We start from the raw sequence: 20,604 nt of genomic DNA on the forward strand, positions 1-20,604 counted from the left end.
AATGATATAATAGTGTCTCTGCATTGATACAGACATGTAGACCTGCAGAGCATCCTTAAAGCTGTGGCTGACATCTTACTACTGTTATTATTACCGCTGAGGTTCTCCGGCTCTTAGCTGACTCTTCAAACTGCCAGTGCTGTCGAGGTCTGTTAGCCTTTATTGGGCCTTATAACAGGACAGCATAATGAGCTTCTAAATACATGTCAGGGAGGCAAAAGAAGAGGGGACGAGGAGGAGGAGGAGGAGGAGGAGGAGGAGGAGGGAGGTCCTCTGTTGATTAATCAACCTCTCTCTCTCCTTCTCCTCTCTCTGTTTGATGAGCTCTTCCTCATCTATGACCGTCTCTTTAACCCTCATTATGTTCGCTGGGATGGCGGCGATCGGGTCACGGCCACCAGCTCTCTGTGTGTTGTCCCCTCCAACTACCCCCCACCCACCTCCGGGGGCCACTGTCATCCAGTGGGAATTAGAGGGCCCTAAAACTTAATGTCCCCTTATGCAATCTGCAGTCAGTCAGGTCACAGTGGGAGAGGAGGTGCAGTTGGTGTTCTGCCATGTTAACTTTTATATCAAAGAGGAGAGTGTGTGTGTGGGGGGGGCTGGGACGACAGGATGGAGATGGGAGGAAGGATTTGCATCCGCTGTTGATAAAAAAAAAAAAAAACCCTGCAGTTTAGCTCACATCTGTGATTTTCTGGCTCTTTTTTGTACTTCAACTTCAGTGTGTAAATGTGGTCGACTCATTGTGTGATTGTGTTACAGTTTAATCCGCACGTAAACTTGAAAGGAGCTCAAAGAAGAAAAGTGTTTTATTTTTAAATGATGTTGCTGTCAGATGAGCTTAAGTACCTTCATGTACCCGCACCACACATCATAATCCGAATATGTTTATCTAAACTGGATGTTATAACACACTTGTAATTATATAAAAGTGGATATTTTTACAATATATATTGCATATAAGGCATAATAATCCAAAACCTGTCAATGTTTAGACTTTGTTTCATCTTCTTTTCAACTTTACATTTCAATTTTTTTTAATGAGCAGAACTACTCCACAATCTTTTACAGTACATACCCTCTCATAATTACCGTGGTAGCGTCGGTTGGGAATCACTGTTGTGCTGTCAAAATGTAAAAAAAAAAAAAAGTAAAGAAATGACCTTAAACTCAGATTACGCCGTGAAATAACATCATGATTATATCATTTTTCATGTTCATCACATAAAATGTAAAAAAAAAAAAAAAAAAATGAAAATAATTAAATAATTCTGACATTTGGCATCTGTTCTGGATTCTTACAGACAAATCTTTCCACTTCACCCTCCCCGGCGCTAATAATGTTTTCTTTGCAACAAGTCAAAATAATAACAGTAAAATGGTACAACTTGTTTTATAATGTACCTCAATTTAAAGCTTAATGGAACTTTTAATGTTCATCACCAATGTTGACATGAATAAAACCCTGAAACAATGACAAAACATTTTTGGCACAGGTGAAAGTGTGTTTTTGATGTAAAAATGAATGTAACTATTAACTATTAATTACATTGCAAATGGAAATAAATATAAATTTAGGATGACAAAGAAAAGACACTATGATCTCCCCCCCAAAAAAGACAACCGCACCCTCAGCAAAATTAAACATTTCAATACACTCCCCCTTTTCTGACCCCCTCTCTGCCTTAATAATTTTCGTACAGTCATTTACTTTTTCCTGTGTGATTTCCATCACAAACTGCTACTTGTTTCTATTCTCCTTAATGCTTTTTCTTCATGGAAGGAACACACATTTCTATCACATTGAAATTTTTCGTTTTTAACACACAAAGCTCATGTCAAAAAGCCCTTATTGATCTGTACGCATTCATAACTGCAGTTGGGAATAAAGAAAGTTTGTATGAGTTGGAAAGTAAGACAAGAGCTCACAACATAACAAGAAAAACAATCAGAATTGAACCAACTATATTGACTGTGTTCTGATATTAAAGTATCTGTATCTTCTGTCTCTTCACAGTCAGGATTGGGAAGCTGAAGAGGAGGAAACCAGAAGATGGACAGGTGTGTGTTTTATTTATTTATTTTTTTCCAAGATGACAGATGAAAATGTTTGAATCCTTGATATTTTTATTATAATCAGAGACTAATATATAGCGGACAGATCTCAGGTTGAGAGAATGTCGGTGGTCCAAACTTCCCCTCCAACACTGGTGCCTGCTTTTGTTCACGTAGCATCAGGATCACTGTCAGCTCACTGTGTATCCATGTGAAAACACTGCCGGCGTTGGTTCACAGCTATGAAAACACAGAAGCAGATACGTAGCTCGAGGCTGTGGGAGGCATATGGACATATTGAGCGAGACAGTGAATTTGTGTACTTTATGTGTGTGTGTGTTTTAGGAGGGTTCAGCAGACTTGGCTCCATTGGAGGACGAGTGGAATGAGAGGAGAAGGATACAGATGACATCTATTGTCGGAGGGTTTAAAGGTAAGCATGAATATGTGTGTGTCACAAAGTGTGTGTAAGTGTGTGTGTGTGTGTGCGAGCCATCGAGGTGCCCGTGTGTAGGATGTTGCTCAGTGGAGGATGAATAATGTGACTGAGTGACAGTTGAAAAACCACTGAACTTTTCAGTCCAGATTACAGCGGAGCAGGATGCCTTGAAGGTTATCTTAAAGTAATGGTTTTCTTTACCCGAGAAGGAAGCTCTGACCTGCAAAGTTGTTTCACTCTGACTGACGGACAAGTTAGGGCGTAAAAAGACGTGCAACATAACATTTTGTGATTTAAATATTCACCTTATTGTGACCTTAGAAATATGAACAGAACTTTGTCTTTTTACAAACAACTTCATACACCACGGCATCAACGTTTTGAAATGTCTCCTCAGGTGCAGTCCTGGTGAGCACAACTTCTAAGGAGTGTCGAGACAGCGATGCAGACCTGGATGTGGATGGAGATGATACTCTGGAGTATGGCAGGGCGCAGTATCCTTTACACTGTATATTTAAGTTTGTAGTGAAGTGACAAGAATCTGGTACAGAGTGACTAAACAGTGGCAATAAGCAAAAACTCCTGTCTGCAGTTGGATTTTATTTTAAATAGAAGAACTTTACTTAGAAAACATTTGATTAATTAACACCTATTTTTCAGATTTCTTTTCAGCATTTACAGGTTAGATAAGTTGTTGTCTTGTATTGTTCTGTTTCCTGACCTTTGTCCTCAGATACACAGAGACAGATGTCATCCCCTGCTCAGGAGAAAGCTCCAAGGAAACAGCGGTGAAGTATGTATCCCACCTGATAGGCTCTCATTCAGTTAGATATATTTTAAAAAATCTATTCCTTATCATTTATCACAGGTAATCTTTTATGTTTATTGGCTTTTAAACATTATTTTTATCTTTTTTTTCAGCAGCAGCAGCAGCAGCAGCACGTTGCCTGACTCCAGAGTCAACCTAGAGTTTTCCAAATGGTCAAATGACGGTGAGTTCAGCAAATTCTGAACAAGTAAACTGATTACAAAAGGGGAAAAAAATAGAATTGTATAAAAATAGGATCTTTATTTGTTTGTTTGTTCATTCAGGGAGTCCATCTACCAGCAGTGGAGAGAAAGTGGACGGCAGCATAGCTGGTCTCCCCAAAACCTGCAAAAACACTGAGATAGAGACGTAAGTTTGTACAACAGGTTTCTGCGTCACTTACATACATACATTCACACGTCTCAGTCACAGAGACATCCTCACTGTAAATAATCTCAAAAGTTTAACATTTTGATGATATAACATGTTTTAGGTTGTGATTTGTAGTTTTATTCAAAGTTTTGCAACAGCTAAAATGGTTCAGGTTTTAGACGTATCATTTAAAGAAACAATAAAAAACATGTTTTTATATTTATCACACCATTATTATAATACAATAAAAAATAATTTTCTTCTCCTAATCAATTGATTTTTTTGAGCTCATTATTGCTGGTCTTGCCCACCTTCCTTTGTCTGAACAAAACAGTCCTCTTTGTTAGTAATTTTGGACATCGTCACATACTGTTCAAGACGTTTCGTCCTTTTTTTGTAAAAAGTTTGACGTAGAAGTCTTTTTATTTTTCTGTATACTCACATGGTTTGAGCTCCAGAACTATCATAAATCATGGATCATACTGGCGAGAGTGAGGTAGGTTAGATGTAGTGTGAATCAGCCAATCAGAGTGGAGGAAGTATAAAGTGTATTTTGGTGGCCCGGTATGTGTTGTAGCCTAATGTTGCTCCCACCAGCCTGATACACAATACTATATCAATGTGATGATATCATCAATCAAGGTCACAGCAGGTGACGCATGCATGTACATGTTAATGTGTTGTAGCCCGTTCCTGCCTCGCTGTACAGTATGTTTGCACATATACTCGCTGCTGTAATTGTGCGTGTGTATGTCTATCTCTGTGAGAACCCTGACGCCTCACCTCACCCCCCTCCTCCACCCTCTGCCTATGATAAATGAGACAGCGAATGCAGGCAATGTGATTGCTGATAAATTTCATGCTCAGTGTCCATGTTGGCCAGCGAATAATTTAATCTGTCTTCGATTTATAAATTACTCTCCAGTGTCTGCCTAACTCTCCCGTCTCCCCTCCTGTTACCGTCCATCTGTGTGTGTCTGTGTGTGTGTGTGCAGGCTCTCAGAGGACTCCACGCTGACAACTCTGGATGCACTTAAAGCTCGGATACGGGATTTGGAAAAACAGTTGTCTAAAGGAGACAGATTTAAATGCCTCATCTGCATGGTGAGTACGGAGCCAAATTAAATTGACAGAGCAGACACGCAAAATAGAGACAACAGTGCAGTAATGCAGAAAGTTGTGATATTCCTGCAGGGACTTGTGTTAACGTGAATATAAATGTGGTGATGATGATATTTTGATCTGCTCATAAAGATTTGCATTTAAATTACTTTCATTTAAAGACTTATCGAAACATATCTATCAGTAACACATGTTATACTGCCAGTTTTGTATTGTGTGATATATTATATAGTTTGATAAATAAAACAAACTTGAAACCTATCGCTGACATTATTTTTACTCTAGTCAATTATTCAAAAAGCAGACATTTTTGAGCAAAAATCTGGGGGCTTCTGAGAACTTTTATTTACTTTATTTACATTTTATAAAGCAGATAAATAATTGGTTAATAGGAAAGAAAGGACTTTAACAAATAGTGATATTTGTTAAAGCCCTTTTTCTGCACAAACATACGTATCTCTGAATATGAATCTAAGAATGTTGCGTCCATACTTGAAGGAGACAAGTCAGAGTGATTTTATAGTGATGGCCTTTTGATCTTATGTAGAGTCACAATATGTATTTTATCATATTAAAACTACACAAACAGTTAAATTGGCTTCAATAAAAATGATTTAACAAACTGTGTCTGTTAATGCCCGTCTTGTAGTTTCACATGGACATCTAGTGGTAGGTTTGAGTACTACAGGTGAAGAATCATCATGTTTTCTCTCTGCAGGACACGTACACGACTCCTCTCACCTCCATCCAGTGTTGGCATGTTCACTGTGAGGAGTGTTGGCTTCGAACGCTGGTAAATCATCACATTCGTGTTGATTCATATAAACGCAAAAATGAAGCATGAACCAGAGTATGTTTGATAAAAGACAATTTTTCTTTTTCCGTTTTTCTCTTTTTAGGGTGCAAAGAAGTTGTGTCCTCAGTGCAACACGATCACTTCACCTGGCGACCTAAGGCGGGTCTTCCTGTGATGCAGCCGCTCACAAAACGACTGAAGGGGCTTCTTCTATTTTAACCAATCAGGGGTGGACTTGTGGGCAGCTGGCCTGTCATAGACTCCCACCCTCCTCTTCCTCCTCACACCTTCCTGGTCCTAACTGTTCGTCAGTGTATTCCTAACATCCACTAACCTCTGAAGAACAGCAAGTGTGACCTTTGACCTTCCTTCACAGCCCTGTACAATATCCATGTTCCTGCTGCAACACAGACCAGATCAGAAGAAGCATCTAAAAACCAACTGAGAGCTCAGGCACTGAAAAGTAATTTGAGTTTAAAAAAAAAATGCTTTGGGACAATATTTATCGATTTTCTAATCTTTTTCTGTTTTATGAGGGGAAAAAAATAGTCTTATCACATGCAAAGCACATGTACATAGTTTTGTGTATGTCTGGATTGGTGTGTGTGTGTATATGATGTTGACTAGCAGAACAACCCAACTGTATTTACTGTACAGAGTTTGTCTTTGCTTAGATCATTTATTATTTGTTTAGCTCTGGTAGGTTGGAAACATTTACAATAATCTCATCACATTCAGGCTCATTTTGTCTTTGTCATTGATGTGTTTCTTTGTATAGGATCATTAAATCTAATTTTATCAATGTTACTACAATAAAACGTGTGTCTAAAAAGTTGTTGCATCACTATGTATTTTAACTGTAGGGATGACGTCAATGCTCACCTGTTGAATTCAGGTGTGAATGGACTTGTTTGGGCCATCTTATGATCACTCCATGTGGTGTGTACGCACTTTAAGAAGTGGGTCGATGCAGGATTAGCCAGGCAGAGCCCATTGCAGCACATCCGGAGCTGTCGAGGGACACTTAACCCTGCTATTCTGAGCTTTTACCCTGTGGCGGAGAGAAGACCACTCCTATACAAGGTTCAATCATACAAAGAAGGAAAACAACACAAAAATCACCATTTCATTGCAGTTAATAGCAGGATAATGTCATTTAGAGTCAAACAGCAGTCAGTCAGTCAGCACTTTATTCCAGTTTCCAAAATGTTGCTGAAAGAGCGGAGGATGTTTCCGTCATTTCCACCACTTTGACCTGCAGTTACTCTCATAAAGCTGCTTAGTAGACTGTGGTTATACTGGGCAGCTTCCAGGTATGAGTATGTATGACTTTCTGAAAGAGTAAAACGGTCCTCAATTAAAAAAGGGGTAAATCCCAAATCCAGTGCTTAAGCAACAAGTCTCTTGATTCACAGCAGAGACAATTTGTAGTACATTATACTTCACTTCAACAGTGACCTGATCGTTTGTTTTAAAATCTTCTACCTTGTCCACACGGCCTTGCGAGCCGTTTGGACGGTGAGGATAAAAACAAGCCAGTGTGCACACATGTGATTGGTCACTGAGCTGAAGAGAGGTGGTGGTAATTCAGATTGACAGTGAGCTGCTTCAGTGAAGACACACACACACACACACACACACACAAACACACATACACTGTACACACTCTCTGTACACAGTCCATTAAGAAGCCTGGCTGAAGAATCATCTGCTGTTGAACATCTCGACTTACAGAGAAGGTAAGGTGGAACTTCTAACTTCTTAAATCATGGAGATGATTTTTTAAATGATAAATAAATTACTATATTAAAAAATGTAATATAGCACGTAAACAATAAACCTGCATTCACTTCCTAATGTGAGTTGCACTGTATTGCCCTACAGCCCGTCATACACATTCATAACGTAATGCTTGTACAGTATTTGCTGCTTAGTAAATTAATTAAAAGAGTTGATTGACTCATTTAGCTGATTACAAATATTTATAATTTTGTGAAGTTTGTGAAGAAGAAGCAAAAAATAATAGTTTGGGATTTTATTGATCTTTTTTATGTAAAACTGCAGGTGAAGCCAGTGAATAATTTGTAGAACAAAGATGTTGAAGGGAGGATGTTTTTTTGACTCCTGGCTGTATTATTAAGTAATTATCATGATGGGGATTCTAAATGAATTGATTCAAAAGTGTCCCAGAAACGTTGTCCTCTCTTTGCACAGCAGGTAAACGGGGTCACCTGTCATGGCTCCCTTTGTGCCGCCTGGTACAGAACCAATTAGTCCTGCTCACTGACCTGCCATGACTTCATTAACAGGCATTCTTAACATTAACCTCAGGGCCTCTGTCTGTCTAATGAGTCAGCAATTAGGACACAGACGTGTTTCAATATTTTAATTAAAGGAAATAGAAGGGGGAGAATTTCTGAGGTGTCAGTTAATTATTAGTGGAGATTATTAAAAAGACAATAACATAAGAGCAATGCTCTGCTTTTAACCCCCTGCTTGTGTGTGCGTGTTGGGGTGTTTCATCCTGACAGTGTAGTGATTAAGAGAGGCTTGGATCAAAGGATTAGCCTTACCTCACATTACACCTGTTAACAGGACAGTGCACTGGAGTAGTAAAATACATGTAGAAAAAATGCAAATGGTGTTTTAATCAAAAGGTCAAAAATCATTAACTCCAAACCACTTTCTGAATAAAATAATTCACCCCAAGATGCCCTGTATCCTATTCAACGCTAGATTTTGGCACAAAAGATCAGATTTTAATCTGCTCTTGGCACAAACCTGAGCTCACCCTGTCCCCGCCTGTCCATCTGTCTCAGAACAATGTCAGGACCGAGGCCTGTGGTGCTGAGCGGCCCCTCTGGAGCAGGGAAGAGCACTCTGATGAAGAGGTTGATGAAGGACCACGAGGACGTCTTTGGATTCAGTGTGTCACGTACGTTTGTGTGCCAACTGGCTTCCATCGCAAAAAAAAACATCCAGTCTGAGGAGAAAGTAGGACATGTGTCACAGTGTCTAAATCTACACTGGCCAATAGATTCTGTGCTGTGCTGAGGTTTACTTTAATATCTATCAAAACATTTCTGATGATTCATTTCCTTATTTGTGGGTTTCCGTAATGTAATGTAATGTAATCCTCTCTTCACAGACACAACAAGAAACCCTCGACCAGGAGAGGAAGATGGCAAAGGTACAGTAGTTCTGGCTCAGACTTGTTGATGACACTTTGTCGTATCTGCACAAGTATTACAAGTGGGTGGTTGATGTTTTTGTCACGCTTGCAGGAGCCCTGGACTTGGATTTGAATCTGTATAACTGTGTTATAAGTTACATTGCTTTTTGTTTCTGTACCACATTTATTAGCCTTCCCTTCCTGCCTGCTCTAAAATAACACCCAACACTTCTTACTCCCAAGTGAACTGCAGAAATGGTTTTGCCCCCCCTGTACAGCTGCGCTGATATAAAAGGGATAAACCTTTCTCTGTGCCTTTTTTGCTTTCTCCATAGGGCTGAACAAGCTCCCCATGCTTCTGGGGGCTACTTTACTGCCCGTAGCAGACGTCTTTTCCTCTGAAGACTTAGAAAACTCATTTTCGTGTCCAAACAAATCAGAAACCACAGATAAAGGTGACCTCAGTGTGTTTCCTGAGTTTTTAAGACAGAGGGATGGGGGTTACTTTCATCATCCTGACACACTGTCATTGGATTCGTAGGAAATAGTCATGTGAAAAAACAAAACAAAAAACAAAAAAAGAGAAAAAGAAAAATGAAGGAATCGGGATCAGACAGTCTACACTTTGGAGTAAAAAGCTTTTGAAAATAGCCCCCTGTTATGCCTCGGTAGTAATTCCCATTTCCAGTCCTGTGACGTTTTATGTCCCAAAACTGTCCTATTTCCCACTGTGGCTGTAGCATTATCAAACTAACTATTAGCATTAAAGGAGAAAGTAAATAAACTGGAAAATACTACTGACACGTCCTTATAACATGTTAAAACAGGACACTAAACTGATTTTTATTAATCCAAAATATGACCCGTCATTTCAGGAACACAATAGTGGATTTTGCTCTTTGTACCAAAATGAGGTTTTGATCTTGCATAGAAATATTTTATTTACTGCATTTTTTTTCTGAGTGCTGTTCAAAAGTAATTTTGCTTTGATATAAGGGATTTTATCTATTTGTTTACAGCACAGCCACTTCTTCATCTATCCAGCGTTCAGATTGTTAGTAGAAAATAGTAACGTGTTTGTTTCTAAGACTCTTTTAGATTTCCAGAGATTTATGGAACTGGTGTGATATATAATATAATATGTTTTAAAGGTTGTTGTTGTTTTTTGCAGTTTCACAGTCTTATATTTAGTTCAGAGGAGAACATCATACACTTGAACACACACTTTCAGCCCCATACAACGAGGTTGGCCTCTGTTTTCATTCAGGAAGTTTTCATGGCAGAGCTAGATTCATTATGTGTGTTGCATCTTGCAGACTACCACTTCACAACGAGAGAGGCCATGCAGGAGGGAATTGACAAAGGAGATTTCATTGAGAATGCTGAGTTTTCTGGCAACATGTATGGAACAAGGTAAATATTTGCATCTCTGCGTGAACGCCACCATATTTTTAATCAAGAGCAACCTAAGAAAACAGTCCAGTTTCAATAATAATATAAGTATCAGTGCCTCAGCATGATGCTCACCTGCAAAAAAACCTTTACATTTTTTTGCGGGAATATCATTCTCACTGATATTGTCAATAGAAATGAAAGCTGTTTTCTTATATAAGAGAAACTGTCAGCCTTAACCACAGGGATCAAGAGGATATGTAATAGTCTGGTCACAGAAGGAGCTTTAACCCCATTACGTCAAAAAGAGCAACGCTGCAGCTCACCACCTTGTGTGTCAAGTTTAATCTCTTCCTCTTATTCTGAAGATAACACACACACTCATTGCAGAACAAGTCTGAGCAGCTTGGATCAATGAGGCGATCCTCTTACCTTAGTCACTATGTGTGAGAAGCACAAAATAACATGATTACACTCTCAGTAGCTGGTTGGACATTGTCACACCAGGAATGTATATTCCTGACTCTTGTTTAATCTAATTTTAAAACGTAACAATACATTAATTCTCTAGTAAAGCTGCCATAGAGGATGTGCAGGCCCAGAACCTAATCTGCATTTTAGATGTGGACATCCAGGGGGTGAAGAGGATTAAAGAGACTGACCTGAACCCCATCTACATCTCCATCCAGCCTCCCTCCATGGAGATCCTGGTAAATGTCCAGCTTGATGCATTAATGTAGTATATTGCAATATTTCAATATGCTTTTCAGCAAAGAAAGCTGTCACAGAGAGACAGGGTGCTAATTTATGTCATTTATTTAATTTATGTTTTTTTTGTTGCGTACTTTGTTGTGTTTGTGCATATCAAATTTGTATATCTAGATTTCCTTTAAAAAAAATCCCAAATCCTGAGGGACAGAATGAGATTGATATGATCAAATTGGGAAAAAATAAAATAAAATACAGCTGTTAAATGTGCAGACATGGCTGATTTTTATTACTTGATGACGCAGCTCTGGTTTTCAAAGATAACGTTGTGTTTCATTGTCTGTCACAGGAAAAACGTCTCAGGGACAGACAGACAGAAACAGAGGAGAGTTTACAGAAACGCCTGGAGGCCGCACGCATCGATATGGAGCTCAGTAAGTTTCTCTGCAGTTCTACTTGGACATGATGCGGAAACAAAGACAACCAGTGGCACTAATTAAATTCTCTTTTCTAGGCAAGGAGCCTGGAGTGTTTGATATTGTTATCATTAATGACGACCTAGAGCGAGCCTACGAGGAGCTGAAAGATATCCTCAGTGAAGTGAGTTACATGTAAACCATAAAATATCTTTGCTCTTATTTATTGAACACATATTTTACTTCTGTTATCTGACAGCTGTTGCATAGACTCTTATATTCACAATGCTGGACAGGACCATTGTTTAAATGCACAAAATGATCGCTAATCTCTCTTCATACAGGAAATCCAAAAAGTTCAGGAAGCCAAATCGTAAGAGAAGAACGGTACCTCCTGTCTTTCTGCTGCTGGACAGAAGATCCAATGCTTGTGACTCACACAAACTTTTAACGTCATATGGTCAGAGGTTTCATGCTTGATGATGCTCAGATGGAAAAGTGGGAACTGAAAGTTTGTGACTAAGAGAGTCCTGGTTTATGTTAGATTTAGTAAAATCAATGGTTGATATTTAGCTATAATAAATCCTAACCCTGACATTTCTATCAACAGGCTCAGAACAAAGAAAAACAATACTGTAGGTACAACAGCCAAATTAGGTGCTACATTTGGTTTTATAACCTGACGTTTGACACAGGTCTGTCCACAAGTGTGGAGTACACATAGGTCACACAATCACACCAGACAGTACACACACTGCAAAATACTTTGATCGGAAAATAACTACATATTCATTTTTTAGTTTTGTTGAATTCTATCAGGAGAAGTAAATACACTCATTTGTAAGTGAAAATGTTGTCAATTGATATTGACAAATATTGTTATTTAATTACATGTGGGAAATCTGTGCAAAGTCTGAGATAAAATCACTGCATGTATGTTTGTGTACAAATGAGACTAAATAAAGAATGTGAGGACCACTTTTGTCTCATTCAATTCAATTTTAATATTTAAGTATTAACTTAGAAGCATCCAATAAAACCTATAAATCTAATCGATTTTCCATTTATACAATGCAACCTTAAGGCAAAATGTGAACATTTCTAAATAAAATCTGTCACTCTGAAAGAAAAATACAGAAAACATTTTTCACTTTAAGGTCTAACATGTGTGTATCTGTCTGATAATGACGAGCAGAGCAACAGTTTCTCTTTTACAACCCATGCACTCGTGTGCTGAGACTAAACCTTATCCCTGATATGTTTCCATATAAACCAAAACACACACAAAAAAGCAGCCCACGCACATATACAAACTAATACGCTTTGAAAACTCATTAAGACGTATCACATTTTCAAAATCAGAAGAAATCTGACCTGGCTGCAGCTAGCCAGAAAAGAGTCACACAGGAAACATTCAGCTGAAATGAAATATGTTGTTTACTGTATAAGGTGATGAAAGAGACCCCTACAGCATTGCCTTACTGGAAGAAGGGACCTTGAAGCTTGGTACGGACCTGGTCTCGTTTCTCCTCCTTCTGCTTGAGGTAATCTTTAAGCTTGTCTGTGGAGAAACACACTTTGGAGTGTCGGCCTTTGTATGCAGCACGGTGGGAACGCAGCCAGGGGTTTTGGAGACACTCGGCCGCAGTGGGTCTCCCCCTATTTTCATATCAGAATATACACATTTAAGTTACTACTTCACTTTTTACACAAATAATTGTAGGTTTGATTTACATAAGAAAAAACGAGAACTTAAAAAGATGTTTAGATTACATTGTAAGACTCACCAGGATTTGTTATTTAGGCTGCTCTTCATGAAGTTTAAAGCTCCCTCTGACAGACCCGGGTAACAACATCCAAACTGGATCTTCCCTTTCTTGATGTTTCTGTCTTGCTCCCAGCCGAGCTCTGCGTGGAACGGGCTGTCAGCACTCAGCCTAGTGAAGAAAAGAAAACAATACATACAATATACAAAAATATAAACAGAATATTTTACAAAATTAGTTCATAATTCAGCAGAACTGCAGAAGATTAAAAGTCAGTCACACTGTTAACATTTCATGATCAAAGAACTGAACTAATCAGCCTACATAATTAAAAAGGAAAAGAATATTATCTAAAAAGTGTCATTTGTCAATTTTAAGATTTATGATAGATTTTAATCCAAAAACATTACTACATTAAAAGCATAAATACATTAAGTACTCTTTTACTCTCATTCAACAAAATACTTTATATAAGTATACCACCTGTATCTTTATACTTACATGATGAACGACAAAACTCCAATAGCCCAAATGTCAGTTTCAGGCCCGACACCTTGACCTTCCAGGATTTCCGGAGCTTTAGGAAGCACAATATAAACTGACAAAACAGACAGACACAGGACATTGTTCGTAAAAGAATAGTGCACTTTCTTGCAAATGCCACTATGATTTACATGCTTCATTTTCGGAATTAGGAAAATTAATCAAACCAGAAAGAAATGGATAATAAAACGATAAGAAAATGAACTTGGGTTTGTTAGGTTATGGTAGCTAGGATCAGGTGAGGTGGATGAAGTTAGGTTGAATCATTTCCATCCATCAATCCGTCCTCCCTTAAAGAATGTGTACCTTTGCTGCGGCAGTCTGTTGAAGGCCATGACAGTCAAAGGTTTAGTACATTAGAAGAGTCTACAACAATGCAAGCATCAAAATCTTTTAGTCGGTCTTTTGAAATGAAACGAGAAATACATCAGTACCTTTGCTCTCCGACAGGCCCTGGATGTGCTCGATGTTGAGAGGCTGACCGGGTGTGAAGGACTGAGCCGAGCCCAAGTCAACTATCTTCAGGTGGTTACAATCATCCACCAGCATGTTGTCAGACTTCAGGTCAAGGTGGATGACTCGACGGCTGTGAAGGTAGTCGACTGCACTGAGGATCTGAACCAGCAGCTCTGCAACATGAGACTCTGCATACAAATCTCTGAGAGGGCACAGACACAGACAGATTCTATGTTTATTAAGCTTAACCACAGTATGTGAGGGACTGCTACAAATGCCTTTTTTTTAACTTCATATTGTCCCTCTGCCTATAAGTCTATACATATACAATTTGGTGAAGCCGCCCTGTACCTCATTGCCAGACTGTAGAGCAGCTCTTTGCCGGGACAGAGCTCCTCCACTAATACCATGTAGCGGGGGGTGATGTAGGCAGAATGCAGCTGCACCAGATGGGGGTGATGAAGCCTCTTCAGCAGCTGGTACTCCCTCAGCACCAACTGCCTCTGCTCTGCTTGGTAAGGGGTGATTTTTGCAGCAAACACTTGGCTGGTCTCAACATCCCTGCATAGGGTTATGACACTGAAACGACCCCTGAGAGAAAAGGAAACAAAAGATGAAGAGGTACAGAAAACGGCCAAAAGATGAAGAGGGAGACACGAGGTAAGAGTTTTCCTAATGCATGCAGGAACTGGTTCCAGTCCTCTGTGACACAGCAGCAAATGAAAAAATACAATATTATTTCGATCAATCATAATAAAATCAAAGTTACTATCAATGTTACTGTTGCAGGCTCTACTTAAAAATCCCACCTGTTGATCTCAGAGAGGAAACTATAGTTCCTCTGTGCTGTTTGTTGTTCTGACCGGATGACCTTTGACCCCAGAGACTCAGTCTGGATGAGAGGAATGTGAGACTCTGTACAACAAGAGTGAATACAAGTGAAAACACTGTAACCCTCCATCTAGTAGTGGTTTGTACATTACACAGTCAATACATATAATTACTGTAAATCTTCATATCAAAACAGCGAGGCAAATATTACAAAGCCTGGTCTCAGATAAAACCCTGAATGTGCAAACATGTAGCATCATGTTTAAGAGTATTGTTCTTACCTTCAGGATGAGTAGCCATAACAACAGGTGCTGAAGCGTCACTGAAAGGTCCCGCTCCTGTCTTGGTGATGTAGCCCACCCTGAACACGTAAGAAGCTCCTCTGGGTAAATCTTTCACCACATAGCAGCTGTCTGTCACCTCCTCTGACAGAACTGTCCATTCCCCACCTGTGAAGGTGCACAATACACGAGTTTCACTGTGAAATCACATTTTAATGCTCTTAGATTCCAGAAAAAGTGCCATTAGTAATGTTGAGCATAGAAAATAAAATGATTGTTGAGGTAAATTTCAAGCTGGGAAAAAAAAAAGAGAAGCATACAGCCTTGTTTTAAGGCCAATTGGAAAGTAGCATGTATCAGCTGCAGAAAAACAGTTTAGACACTTTCAAATATGTTTTGTTATAAGAAGATTATTCATCATTGTATGTTTTAAGGACACTTGACGACCGATCTTCAAAAAGAGTCACACTATAGTCACGCTCAATAAATTATTTAAAAAAAACAATAAATCTGTGATTGAACAAACGCAAATTTGGAATTAGCGTGACGATGCACACACATGCATGCAAACACTTCATGGCAAGTTTCATCCCACAAGGACAAAAACTGTCCACAAAAGGTGGGATTTTGGTAGGACTGACCTACCAACCGACAGAGCACACTATAGAGCTGCTGGTGCCAGCTAAAAATATCTAGTGCCTCATTGTAACATTATGAACTGCACATGCCTAATGAAATATATGTGATAAGTGATTCCAAAAATGTAACTTAAAATGTTTTTTTCCAATGCTAAAGCTAAAGCTAACTCATTTCAATTTCATCTTTAAACATTTTGATCACAATTTCTGTGCTGCTGGATCATCTCTGTGAACCCACCGTCTGTACAATACTGCACACAGTAGGTGACGGGGTCGCTAGACTGGGCTGGTCTCCAAAACAGCAGGAATCCACCTCCATCTAACTGGAGCACTTCAGGCTTGTTGGGGCGTGCTGTCAGATCTGGAAATTATGAAGTAGAATAAACATACACAACCAAAATGATGACAGCATAGAAATACATAATCCAAAGAATTAAGATAATTTTTTTTCACCTTTTGACTTTCTGAACGCAGGTATTTTAAAAGAAGGCATGAGTTTGGAGGTCCTCTTTTTTGGACTCTCAAGACCAGAGCGATGCTCCGTTTCAGGTGAGCTGGGAGCTGATCCTTTTACTATCGGTCCTGTTATAACAGACAAACAATGCTAAAGTAAAATGACTGTCAATTGTATTTTTCACTTTTTCCTTAATATGGACGACATATTTATTCATTCATAATGATAAAACTCACCTCTGCTCACATCCTCCTTACTAGAAGACCTGGAAAACAGCTTGGTCAGGCTGGAGGCCGAAGCTCTCATTTTCTTCCTCAGAGACATGGTGGGAGTATCTGGCTTCATGATCTCTCCTAGTGTGGGTCCTAACTCTGTGTCATCCAAGTGGGAGTATGAGTGGCCAGTCCAGGACTGCCTGCGGAAGATCTTTAGCAGTCCCAGCTTGGGTGATTTTCCTGTAGGTGGCGGGGCTTCGAGGGCTGGAGCGGATGCATGCCTCTGGAGGCCATAGCTTTCCTTCTTGTCCCTGGCTCTGGGAGGCCTCTCTGGAGCCTGGAGAGAAGAGAGACTGGGACTGGGGCTCGCTGTTAGTGGGGTCCCTGGTTGACTTCTGCTGTTTATTGTTAAGTTGGGGTTGGAGCGGGTGCGGTTACGAGGCGGTGCCTGAGGAATCAAGCTTCTGGGTTTAACTTCTTGGAATGAGCAAGAGGATGGTGAATTAAGAGGTTCCCCTGGATCATCATACCCTTCGCTCTCTCCTGATCTTCCTCTGAAGTGACCACGACTCAGCTCCTCACAGGAGTCGAGTCTACTTGAAGACTCAGAGCCACCGTGCTCCAAAATAGAGGACTCAGCCAGTGATCCCTGGGAGCCTGCAAAGGTGTCTCCCTCTGTCTGCTCTTGATCTAACCTGGAGCTCATTCGGTCTCCAGCAAGGAAACTTGAGGGAACAGATGATGCACCCAGCATGTGTGTCCCTTGTACTGGAGCGACAGAACCTCTTCTCCTTGTTGGTCGTGGAGGGCTCGGGATGGCCAACACGTTTCTACCTGCCACTTCATCATCTGTGAAATCTTCCTTCAGACTTTGAGAGCCTTCTTCTTCACCTGACTTTGTGCGCTTGGGTGAGCTGGGAGATCGCCGTGAATACTCATCAAGAGACCTGCTCCTCCTGTGAGGGGGTATATTGGTGTGGACAAGGCCAACGCCGCTGTCAAAGGAACAGGACTTCTGCATTGTAGGCTGAATGGATCCCCGCCTCTGGCCACGATTGGTCTCCGTCTCATCCTCCACATATTCAATAAGAGGCTCATTGAGACGTCCTGACAAGCTTCTCCGGAGTGGTTTGCGGCCTCTTTCCTGCTTTTTGGCCTGGAATTTGTCCCTTAGAGTCATGTGTCTGGCAGACATGGGCGAAAGCTGATGGGAGGTGTTGTAGAAAGTGCTTCGGATGACGCTGCCACGAGGGATGCGACCTCCGTCGCTCCCGGAACCCTCATCCCCATCAGACAGGTAGAGAGATGGACTACTGTCCTTGCTGAACCTACGCTCCCTCTGAGGTGTCTGTTGGCACGACACGTCTGATGATGCAGCTGACTGCCTGCTTATACTCCTCTCCAGCACACTCCTCCTTCCTATCAGCTCCCCATCCTCTTCCTCCCCTAATGTCACTTCCTCTTCCTCTTCTGCATAAAGGTGGAGTTTGGCAAAAGGCTCGGGGATCTGCGCTCGCTCCACTAAAGGATCGTAGTCTTCCTCTGTTTCTTCCTCTTCCTCAGTCTGGCTGCAGTGCTGAAAAAAGTCCCAGGAGTCAGCTTCATCATACTCAGATGAGGAGCCACTGCTCAGAGAAGTGCTGCTGTGTTCCTGGGGTTCACGGGGAACTGTCACTGCAGTGTCTCTGAGAGGAGCATCCAGCAGTTCAGGGATGGGCCTCAGTGTGAGAACTGACCCAATACAAGTCAAAGAACGCTGAAAGGATAGATGGGAAAGATACTGGTGAAATGTGAAACTTCAAGATTGTCAACTTTACAAGAAACCAGTTATGAGGAGAGGCTGTGATTTCAATTAATGACACGAGACAAGTGTGGAAACTCACCTGCCATTTCCTTTTTGACATGAAGACTTTCAAACTCTTTGTGTTGATTTCATCGGTGTCTTCTCCTGCATGTTCGTCCTGAACACAGTTAGAAATTTAGATGTTTAGATGTGTGCCTAAGTTACAGTTCTGGAATACAGTAAAGCTTGTGTTCATCTCACCTGGAACCATACGTGGCTCAGACACTCGAAGGCAGATGGCCGCTTCCTAGATAGAGAAGAAAATGGAGTGGTGAGATGTTTATTGCATCTGATGCCACACCTAACTGTTGTCAGGCTACACTGGCATTATTTCTAGAGCAAATAAATATATAAATGTTATATCATTTTGTTCTTTGTGTTTTATATTAAATGTTAAATGCAGCTTTCAGCAATGTTTCCATTTACTATTTATTATATTTAGTTTTGCATTGTTGGGTTATGTTTGATTTGTTGAGTCAGAAATGACACTTATTAATGTCTCACAGGAAACTGGACTTCTACCTAAATATCTTCATTTATGGATTGATGTGTAAGCAACACTAATACAGGTTCCCTACTCTGGATCTGGCTGAAGGAGCATGTGAAGAAAGTTCTGGGCCTCCGGGCTTCTGTACATGAGATCAGGGGCGTCCCAGTTCAGGGTTCCCTCTCCAACCCTGAGCAGTGTAGCACGGTCTGTTTCACCCACAAAAGGGCATCGGCACACCAGACTGTCAAAACAAAGAAAACTATAAATAGTCGAAAGAAACTGATATAGTGTATATTGAAATGTTTAACAACAATACATACCATATATAGGCTACAACACCTACAGACCTAACAGAGAGAAAAATAAATATTAATGTACTGTCTTATTTTACTCTGTAATTTACAGTTGTATGAGGTTTATTGCTAATAATTTTTTGTTTTTATTTAAATATCCTTGTAATACTAGAGGAGTGGGTCTACAGCATCTGGAAATTCTGAAAATGTAGTTGAACTCACCAAATATCAGTGGCCACTGTCACCGGCTCTAGGTGAACAATCTCAGGGGCAACAAACTCTGGTGTACCAATCGTGCTGTATTGGTGTCTGGACGTGTCTATTTCTTGACAGAAGCCAAAGTCACAGATCTTGATCTCATCTCTGGGTGGATACACCATGAGGATATTATCAGGCTGAAGAAAACAAGAATAAAGAATAAAGAGTTAAGAACTACATAAAGAATTATGACACAGTCAATAATACAATGTTGACTGGGCCTGAAATCTCACTTTAATGTCCAGATGCAAAATATTCATGCTGTGAATGTGACCAACTCCTTCGAGGATTTGCTGGATGTATGACTGGACCTGAAATAAAATGTATAATATCATTTATTCATCAAGAGCCATACATAATATTTGGAAGAACAAATGACTTTGTAGGGGATAAATGTAAGCTTGTACTTCTCTTTCTGAGACAGATCCTTTCAGTAATAAATGGTCCAGAAGTCCGTGAGAACAGCACCTAGAAATGTTGTTAAAGACATTTTAACTGAATACAAACTGTAAAGAAAAAGGAGTGATCATACTGTAACATTTAACAAGGAGGATACATTTCTGTGATCAGCACTAGAGTGCGTCTGGTGCAGAAGAAGTCCAGCAGACAGGCCACTCTGGGGTGAGCTAGACGGGACAGCAAGTCCCTTTCCTGGAAGGCCCTGGTCCGAGTGCTGCTCCGCAGAGGCAGAAACTTGGCAGCAAACACTTCACCTGTCCTTCTGTGAACTACACGCTTCACTACCGCAAAGGTTCCCCTAAAACACAGAGATGATGCTGATCATCATAAATCTTAATAGGGTCAGGGGCAGTTTGGACTACATCAATATAAAGTAGAAATTCACCGTCCAATTTCCTCATGGACATCATAGACAGAGAATAGCTTCCTTCTCTTCCCCAGCTCCACCTCTCTCTCCTGACACTCCAGTGGACCTAAAAAGAAAACAAAACCTTTGGATGAAGCAGGTACTACAATATAATCGTGTGTAGATCTGATTATCATCTATAGATCTCTATTGGACTAAAATAACGATGCATAGCAGCATGCTGTTGTCTCACCTTCCTCCACTGTCAGCTGAGCCTCACATGAGGCATGGCCAGAGTCATTGTAGGCGAAGCAGGTGTATATGCCACTGTCCTCACCCTCAGGGCAAACTATGGTCACTGAGCAGCGGGCGCCGTGCTGTACCATCTCCACGTTCTCATTCGCTGTAAGCTCCTCACCATCCTCCAATCACAGAAGAGTAAGGTTTT

The 20,604-nt window shown here is 40.4% G+C and overlaps 3 protein-coding genes across 8 annotated transcripts in view; 2 read left to right on the top strand and 1 right to left on the bottom strand.

The window, feature by feature from the left end:
• The window catches only part of rnf220b (ring finger protein 220b), a 28,712-nt gene extending 22,297 nt beyond the window's left edge, over positions 1 to 6,415 (top strand). For 2 of the 4 annotated variants that reach the window (XM_027289910.1, XM_027289912.1), the window contains 9 exons: positions 2,021 to 2,064; positions 2,404 to 2,491; positions 2,895 to 2,991; positions 3,231 to 3,290; positions 3,419 to 3,489; positions 3,590 to 3,674; positions 4,673 to 4,781; positions 5,518 to 5,592; positions 5,699 to 6,415. In XM_027289910.1, coding sequence (XP_027145711.1) covers positions 2,021 to 2,064; positions 2,404 to 2,491; positions 2,895 to 2,991; positions 3,231 to 3,290; positions 3,419 to 3,489; positions 3,590 to 3,674; positions 4,673 to 4,781; positions 5,518 to 5,592; positions 5,699 to 5,770 — 701 coding nt within the window. In that variant the 3' untranslated portion in view covers positions 5,771 to 6,415. The remainder of the gene's footprint in view (positions 1 to 2,020; positions 2,065 to 2,403; positions 2,492 to 2,894; positions 2,992 to 3,230; positions 3,291 to 3,418; positions 3,490 to 3,589; positions 3,675 to 4,672; positions 4,782 to 5,517; positions 5,593 to 5,698) is intronic. The other 2 variants (XM_027289911.1, XM_019258904.2) reach the window with 2 other exon arrangements.
• A 2,003-nt stretch (positions 6,416 to 8,418) lies between these two features.
• guk1b (guanylate kinase 1b) lies at positions 8,419 to 11,718 on the top strand. 3 transcript variants are annotated; one of them, XM_019258966.2, is made up of 8 exons: positions 8,419 to 8,530; positions 8,744 to 8,785; positions 9,103 to 9,222; positions 10,084 to 10,180; positions 10,731 to 10,869; positions 11,217 to 11,301; positions 11,382 to 11,467; positions 11,628 to 11,718. In XM_019258966.2, the coding sequence occupies exons 1-8, from the start codon at positions 8,419 to 8,421 to the stop codon at positions 11,658 to 11,660; spliced, it is 714 nt and encodes a 237-aa protein (XP_019114511.2). In that variant the 3' UTR covers positions 11,661 to 11,718. The 3 variants fall into 3 exon arrangements, with proteins under 3 accessions (XP_019114511.2, XP_027146201.1, XP_027146202.1); XM_027290401.1 differs by lacking the exon at positions 8,419 to 8,530 and adding an exon at positions 8,579 to 8,650; XM_027290400.1 differs by lacking the exon at positions 9,103 to 9,222.
• Positions 11,719 to 12,740: 1,022 nt separating this feature from the next.
• The window catches only part of obscna (obscurin, cytoskeletal calmodulin and titin-interacting RhoGEF a), a 41,652-nt gene continuing 33,788 nt past the window's right edge, over positions 12,741 to 20,604 (bottom strand). The window contains exons 65-85 of the mRNA XM_027290247.1: positions 20,410 to 20,578; positions 20,196 to 20,283; positions 19,908 to 20,108; positions 19,759 to 19,819; positions 19,585 to 19,662; positions 19,316 to 19,488; positions 19,121 to 19,147; positions 18,889 to 19,041; positions 18,512 to 18,557; positions 18,351 to 18,428; positions 16,489 to 18,223; positions 16,252 to 16,380; positions 16,037 to 16,159; positions 15,161 to 15,328; positions 14,858 to 14,963; positions 14,400 to 14,639; positions 14,027 to 14,250; positions 13,899 to 13,913; positions 13,551 to 13,647; positions 13,071 to 13,220; positions 12,741 to 12,942 (exon numbers count right to left, since the gene is read on the bottom strand). Of these exons, the coding sequence (XP_027146048.1) occupies positions 12,762 to 12,942; positions 13,071 to 13,220; positions 13,551 to 13,647; positions 13,899 to 13,913; positions 14,027 to 14,250; positions 14,400 to 14,639; positions 14,858 to 14,963; positions 15,161 to 15,328; positions 16,037 to 16,159; positions 16,252 to 16,380; positions 16,489 to 18,223; positions 18,351 to 18,428; positions 18,512 to 18,557; positions 18,889 to 19,041; positions 19,121 to 19,147; positions 19,316 to 19,488; positions 19,585 to 19,662; positions 19,759 to 19,819; positions 19,908 to 20,108; positions 20,196 to 20,283; positions 20,410 to 20,578 (4,242 nt within the window). The 3' untranslated portion in view covers positions 12,741 to 12,761. The remainder of the gene's footprint in view (positions 12,943 to 13,070; positions 13,221 to 13,550; positions 13,648 to 13,898; positions 13,914 to 14,026; positions 14,251 to 14,399; positions 14,640 to 14,857; positions 14,964 to 15,160; positions 15,329 to 16,036; positions 16,160 to 16,251; positions 16,381 to 16,488; positions 18,224 to 18,350; positions 18,429 to 18,511; positions 18,558 to 18,888; positions 19,042 to 19,120; positions 19,148 to 19,315; positions 19,489 to 19,584; positions 19,663 to 19,758; positions 19,820 to 19,907; positions 20,109 to 20,195; positions 20,284 to 20,409; positions 20,579 to 20,604) is intronic.

Source organism: Larimichthys crocea, chromosome XVII (assembly GCF_000972845.2).
Source record: "Larimichthys crocea isolate SSNF chromosome XVII, L_crocea_2.0, whole genome shotgun sequence".
Classification (NCBI taxonomy): domain Eukaryota; kingdom Metazoa; phylum Chordata; class Actinopteri; family Sciaenidae; genus Larimichthys; species Larimichthys crocea.

Excerpts from the sequence above, each read along its gene's own strand:
- guk1b (XM_019258966.2), top strand. The coding sequence starts at position 8,419 with ATGTCAGGACCGAGGCCTGTGGTGCTGAGCGGCCCCTCTGGAGCAGGG. Across the intron at positions 8,786-9,102 it reads AGGAGAGGAAGATGGCAAAG|GGCTGAACAAGCTCCCCATG; the intron begins GTACAGTAGTTC and ends CTTTCTCCATAG. Across the intron at positions 10,181-10,730 it reads GGCAACATGTATGGAACAAG|TAAAGCTGCCATAGAGGATG; the intron begins GTAAATATTTGC and ends TTAATTCTCTAG.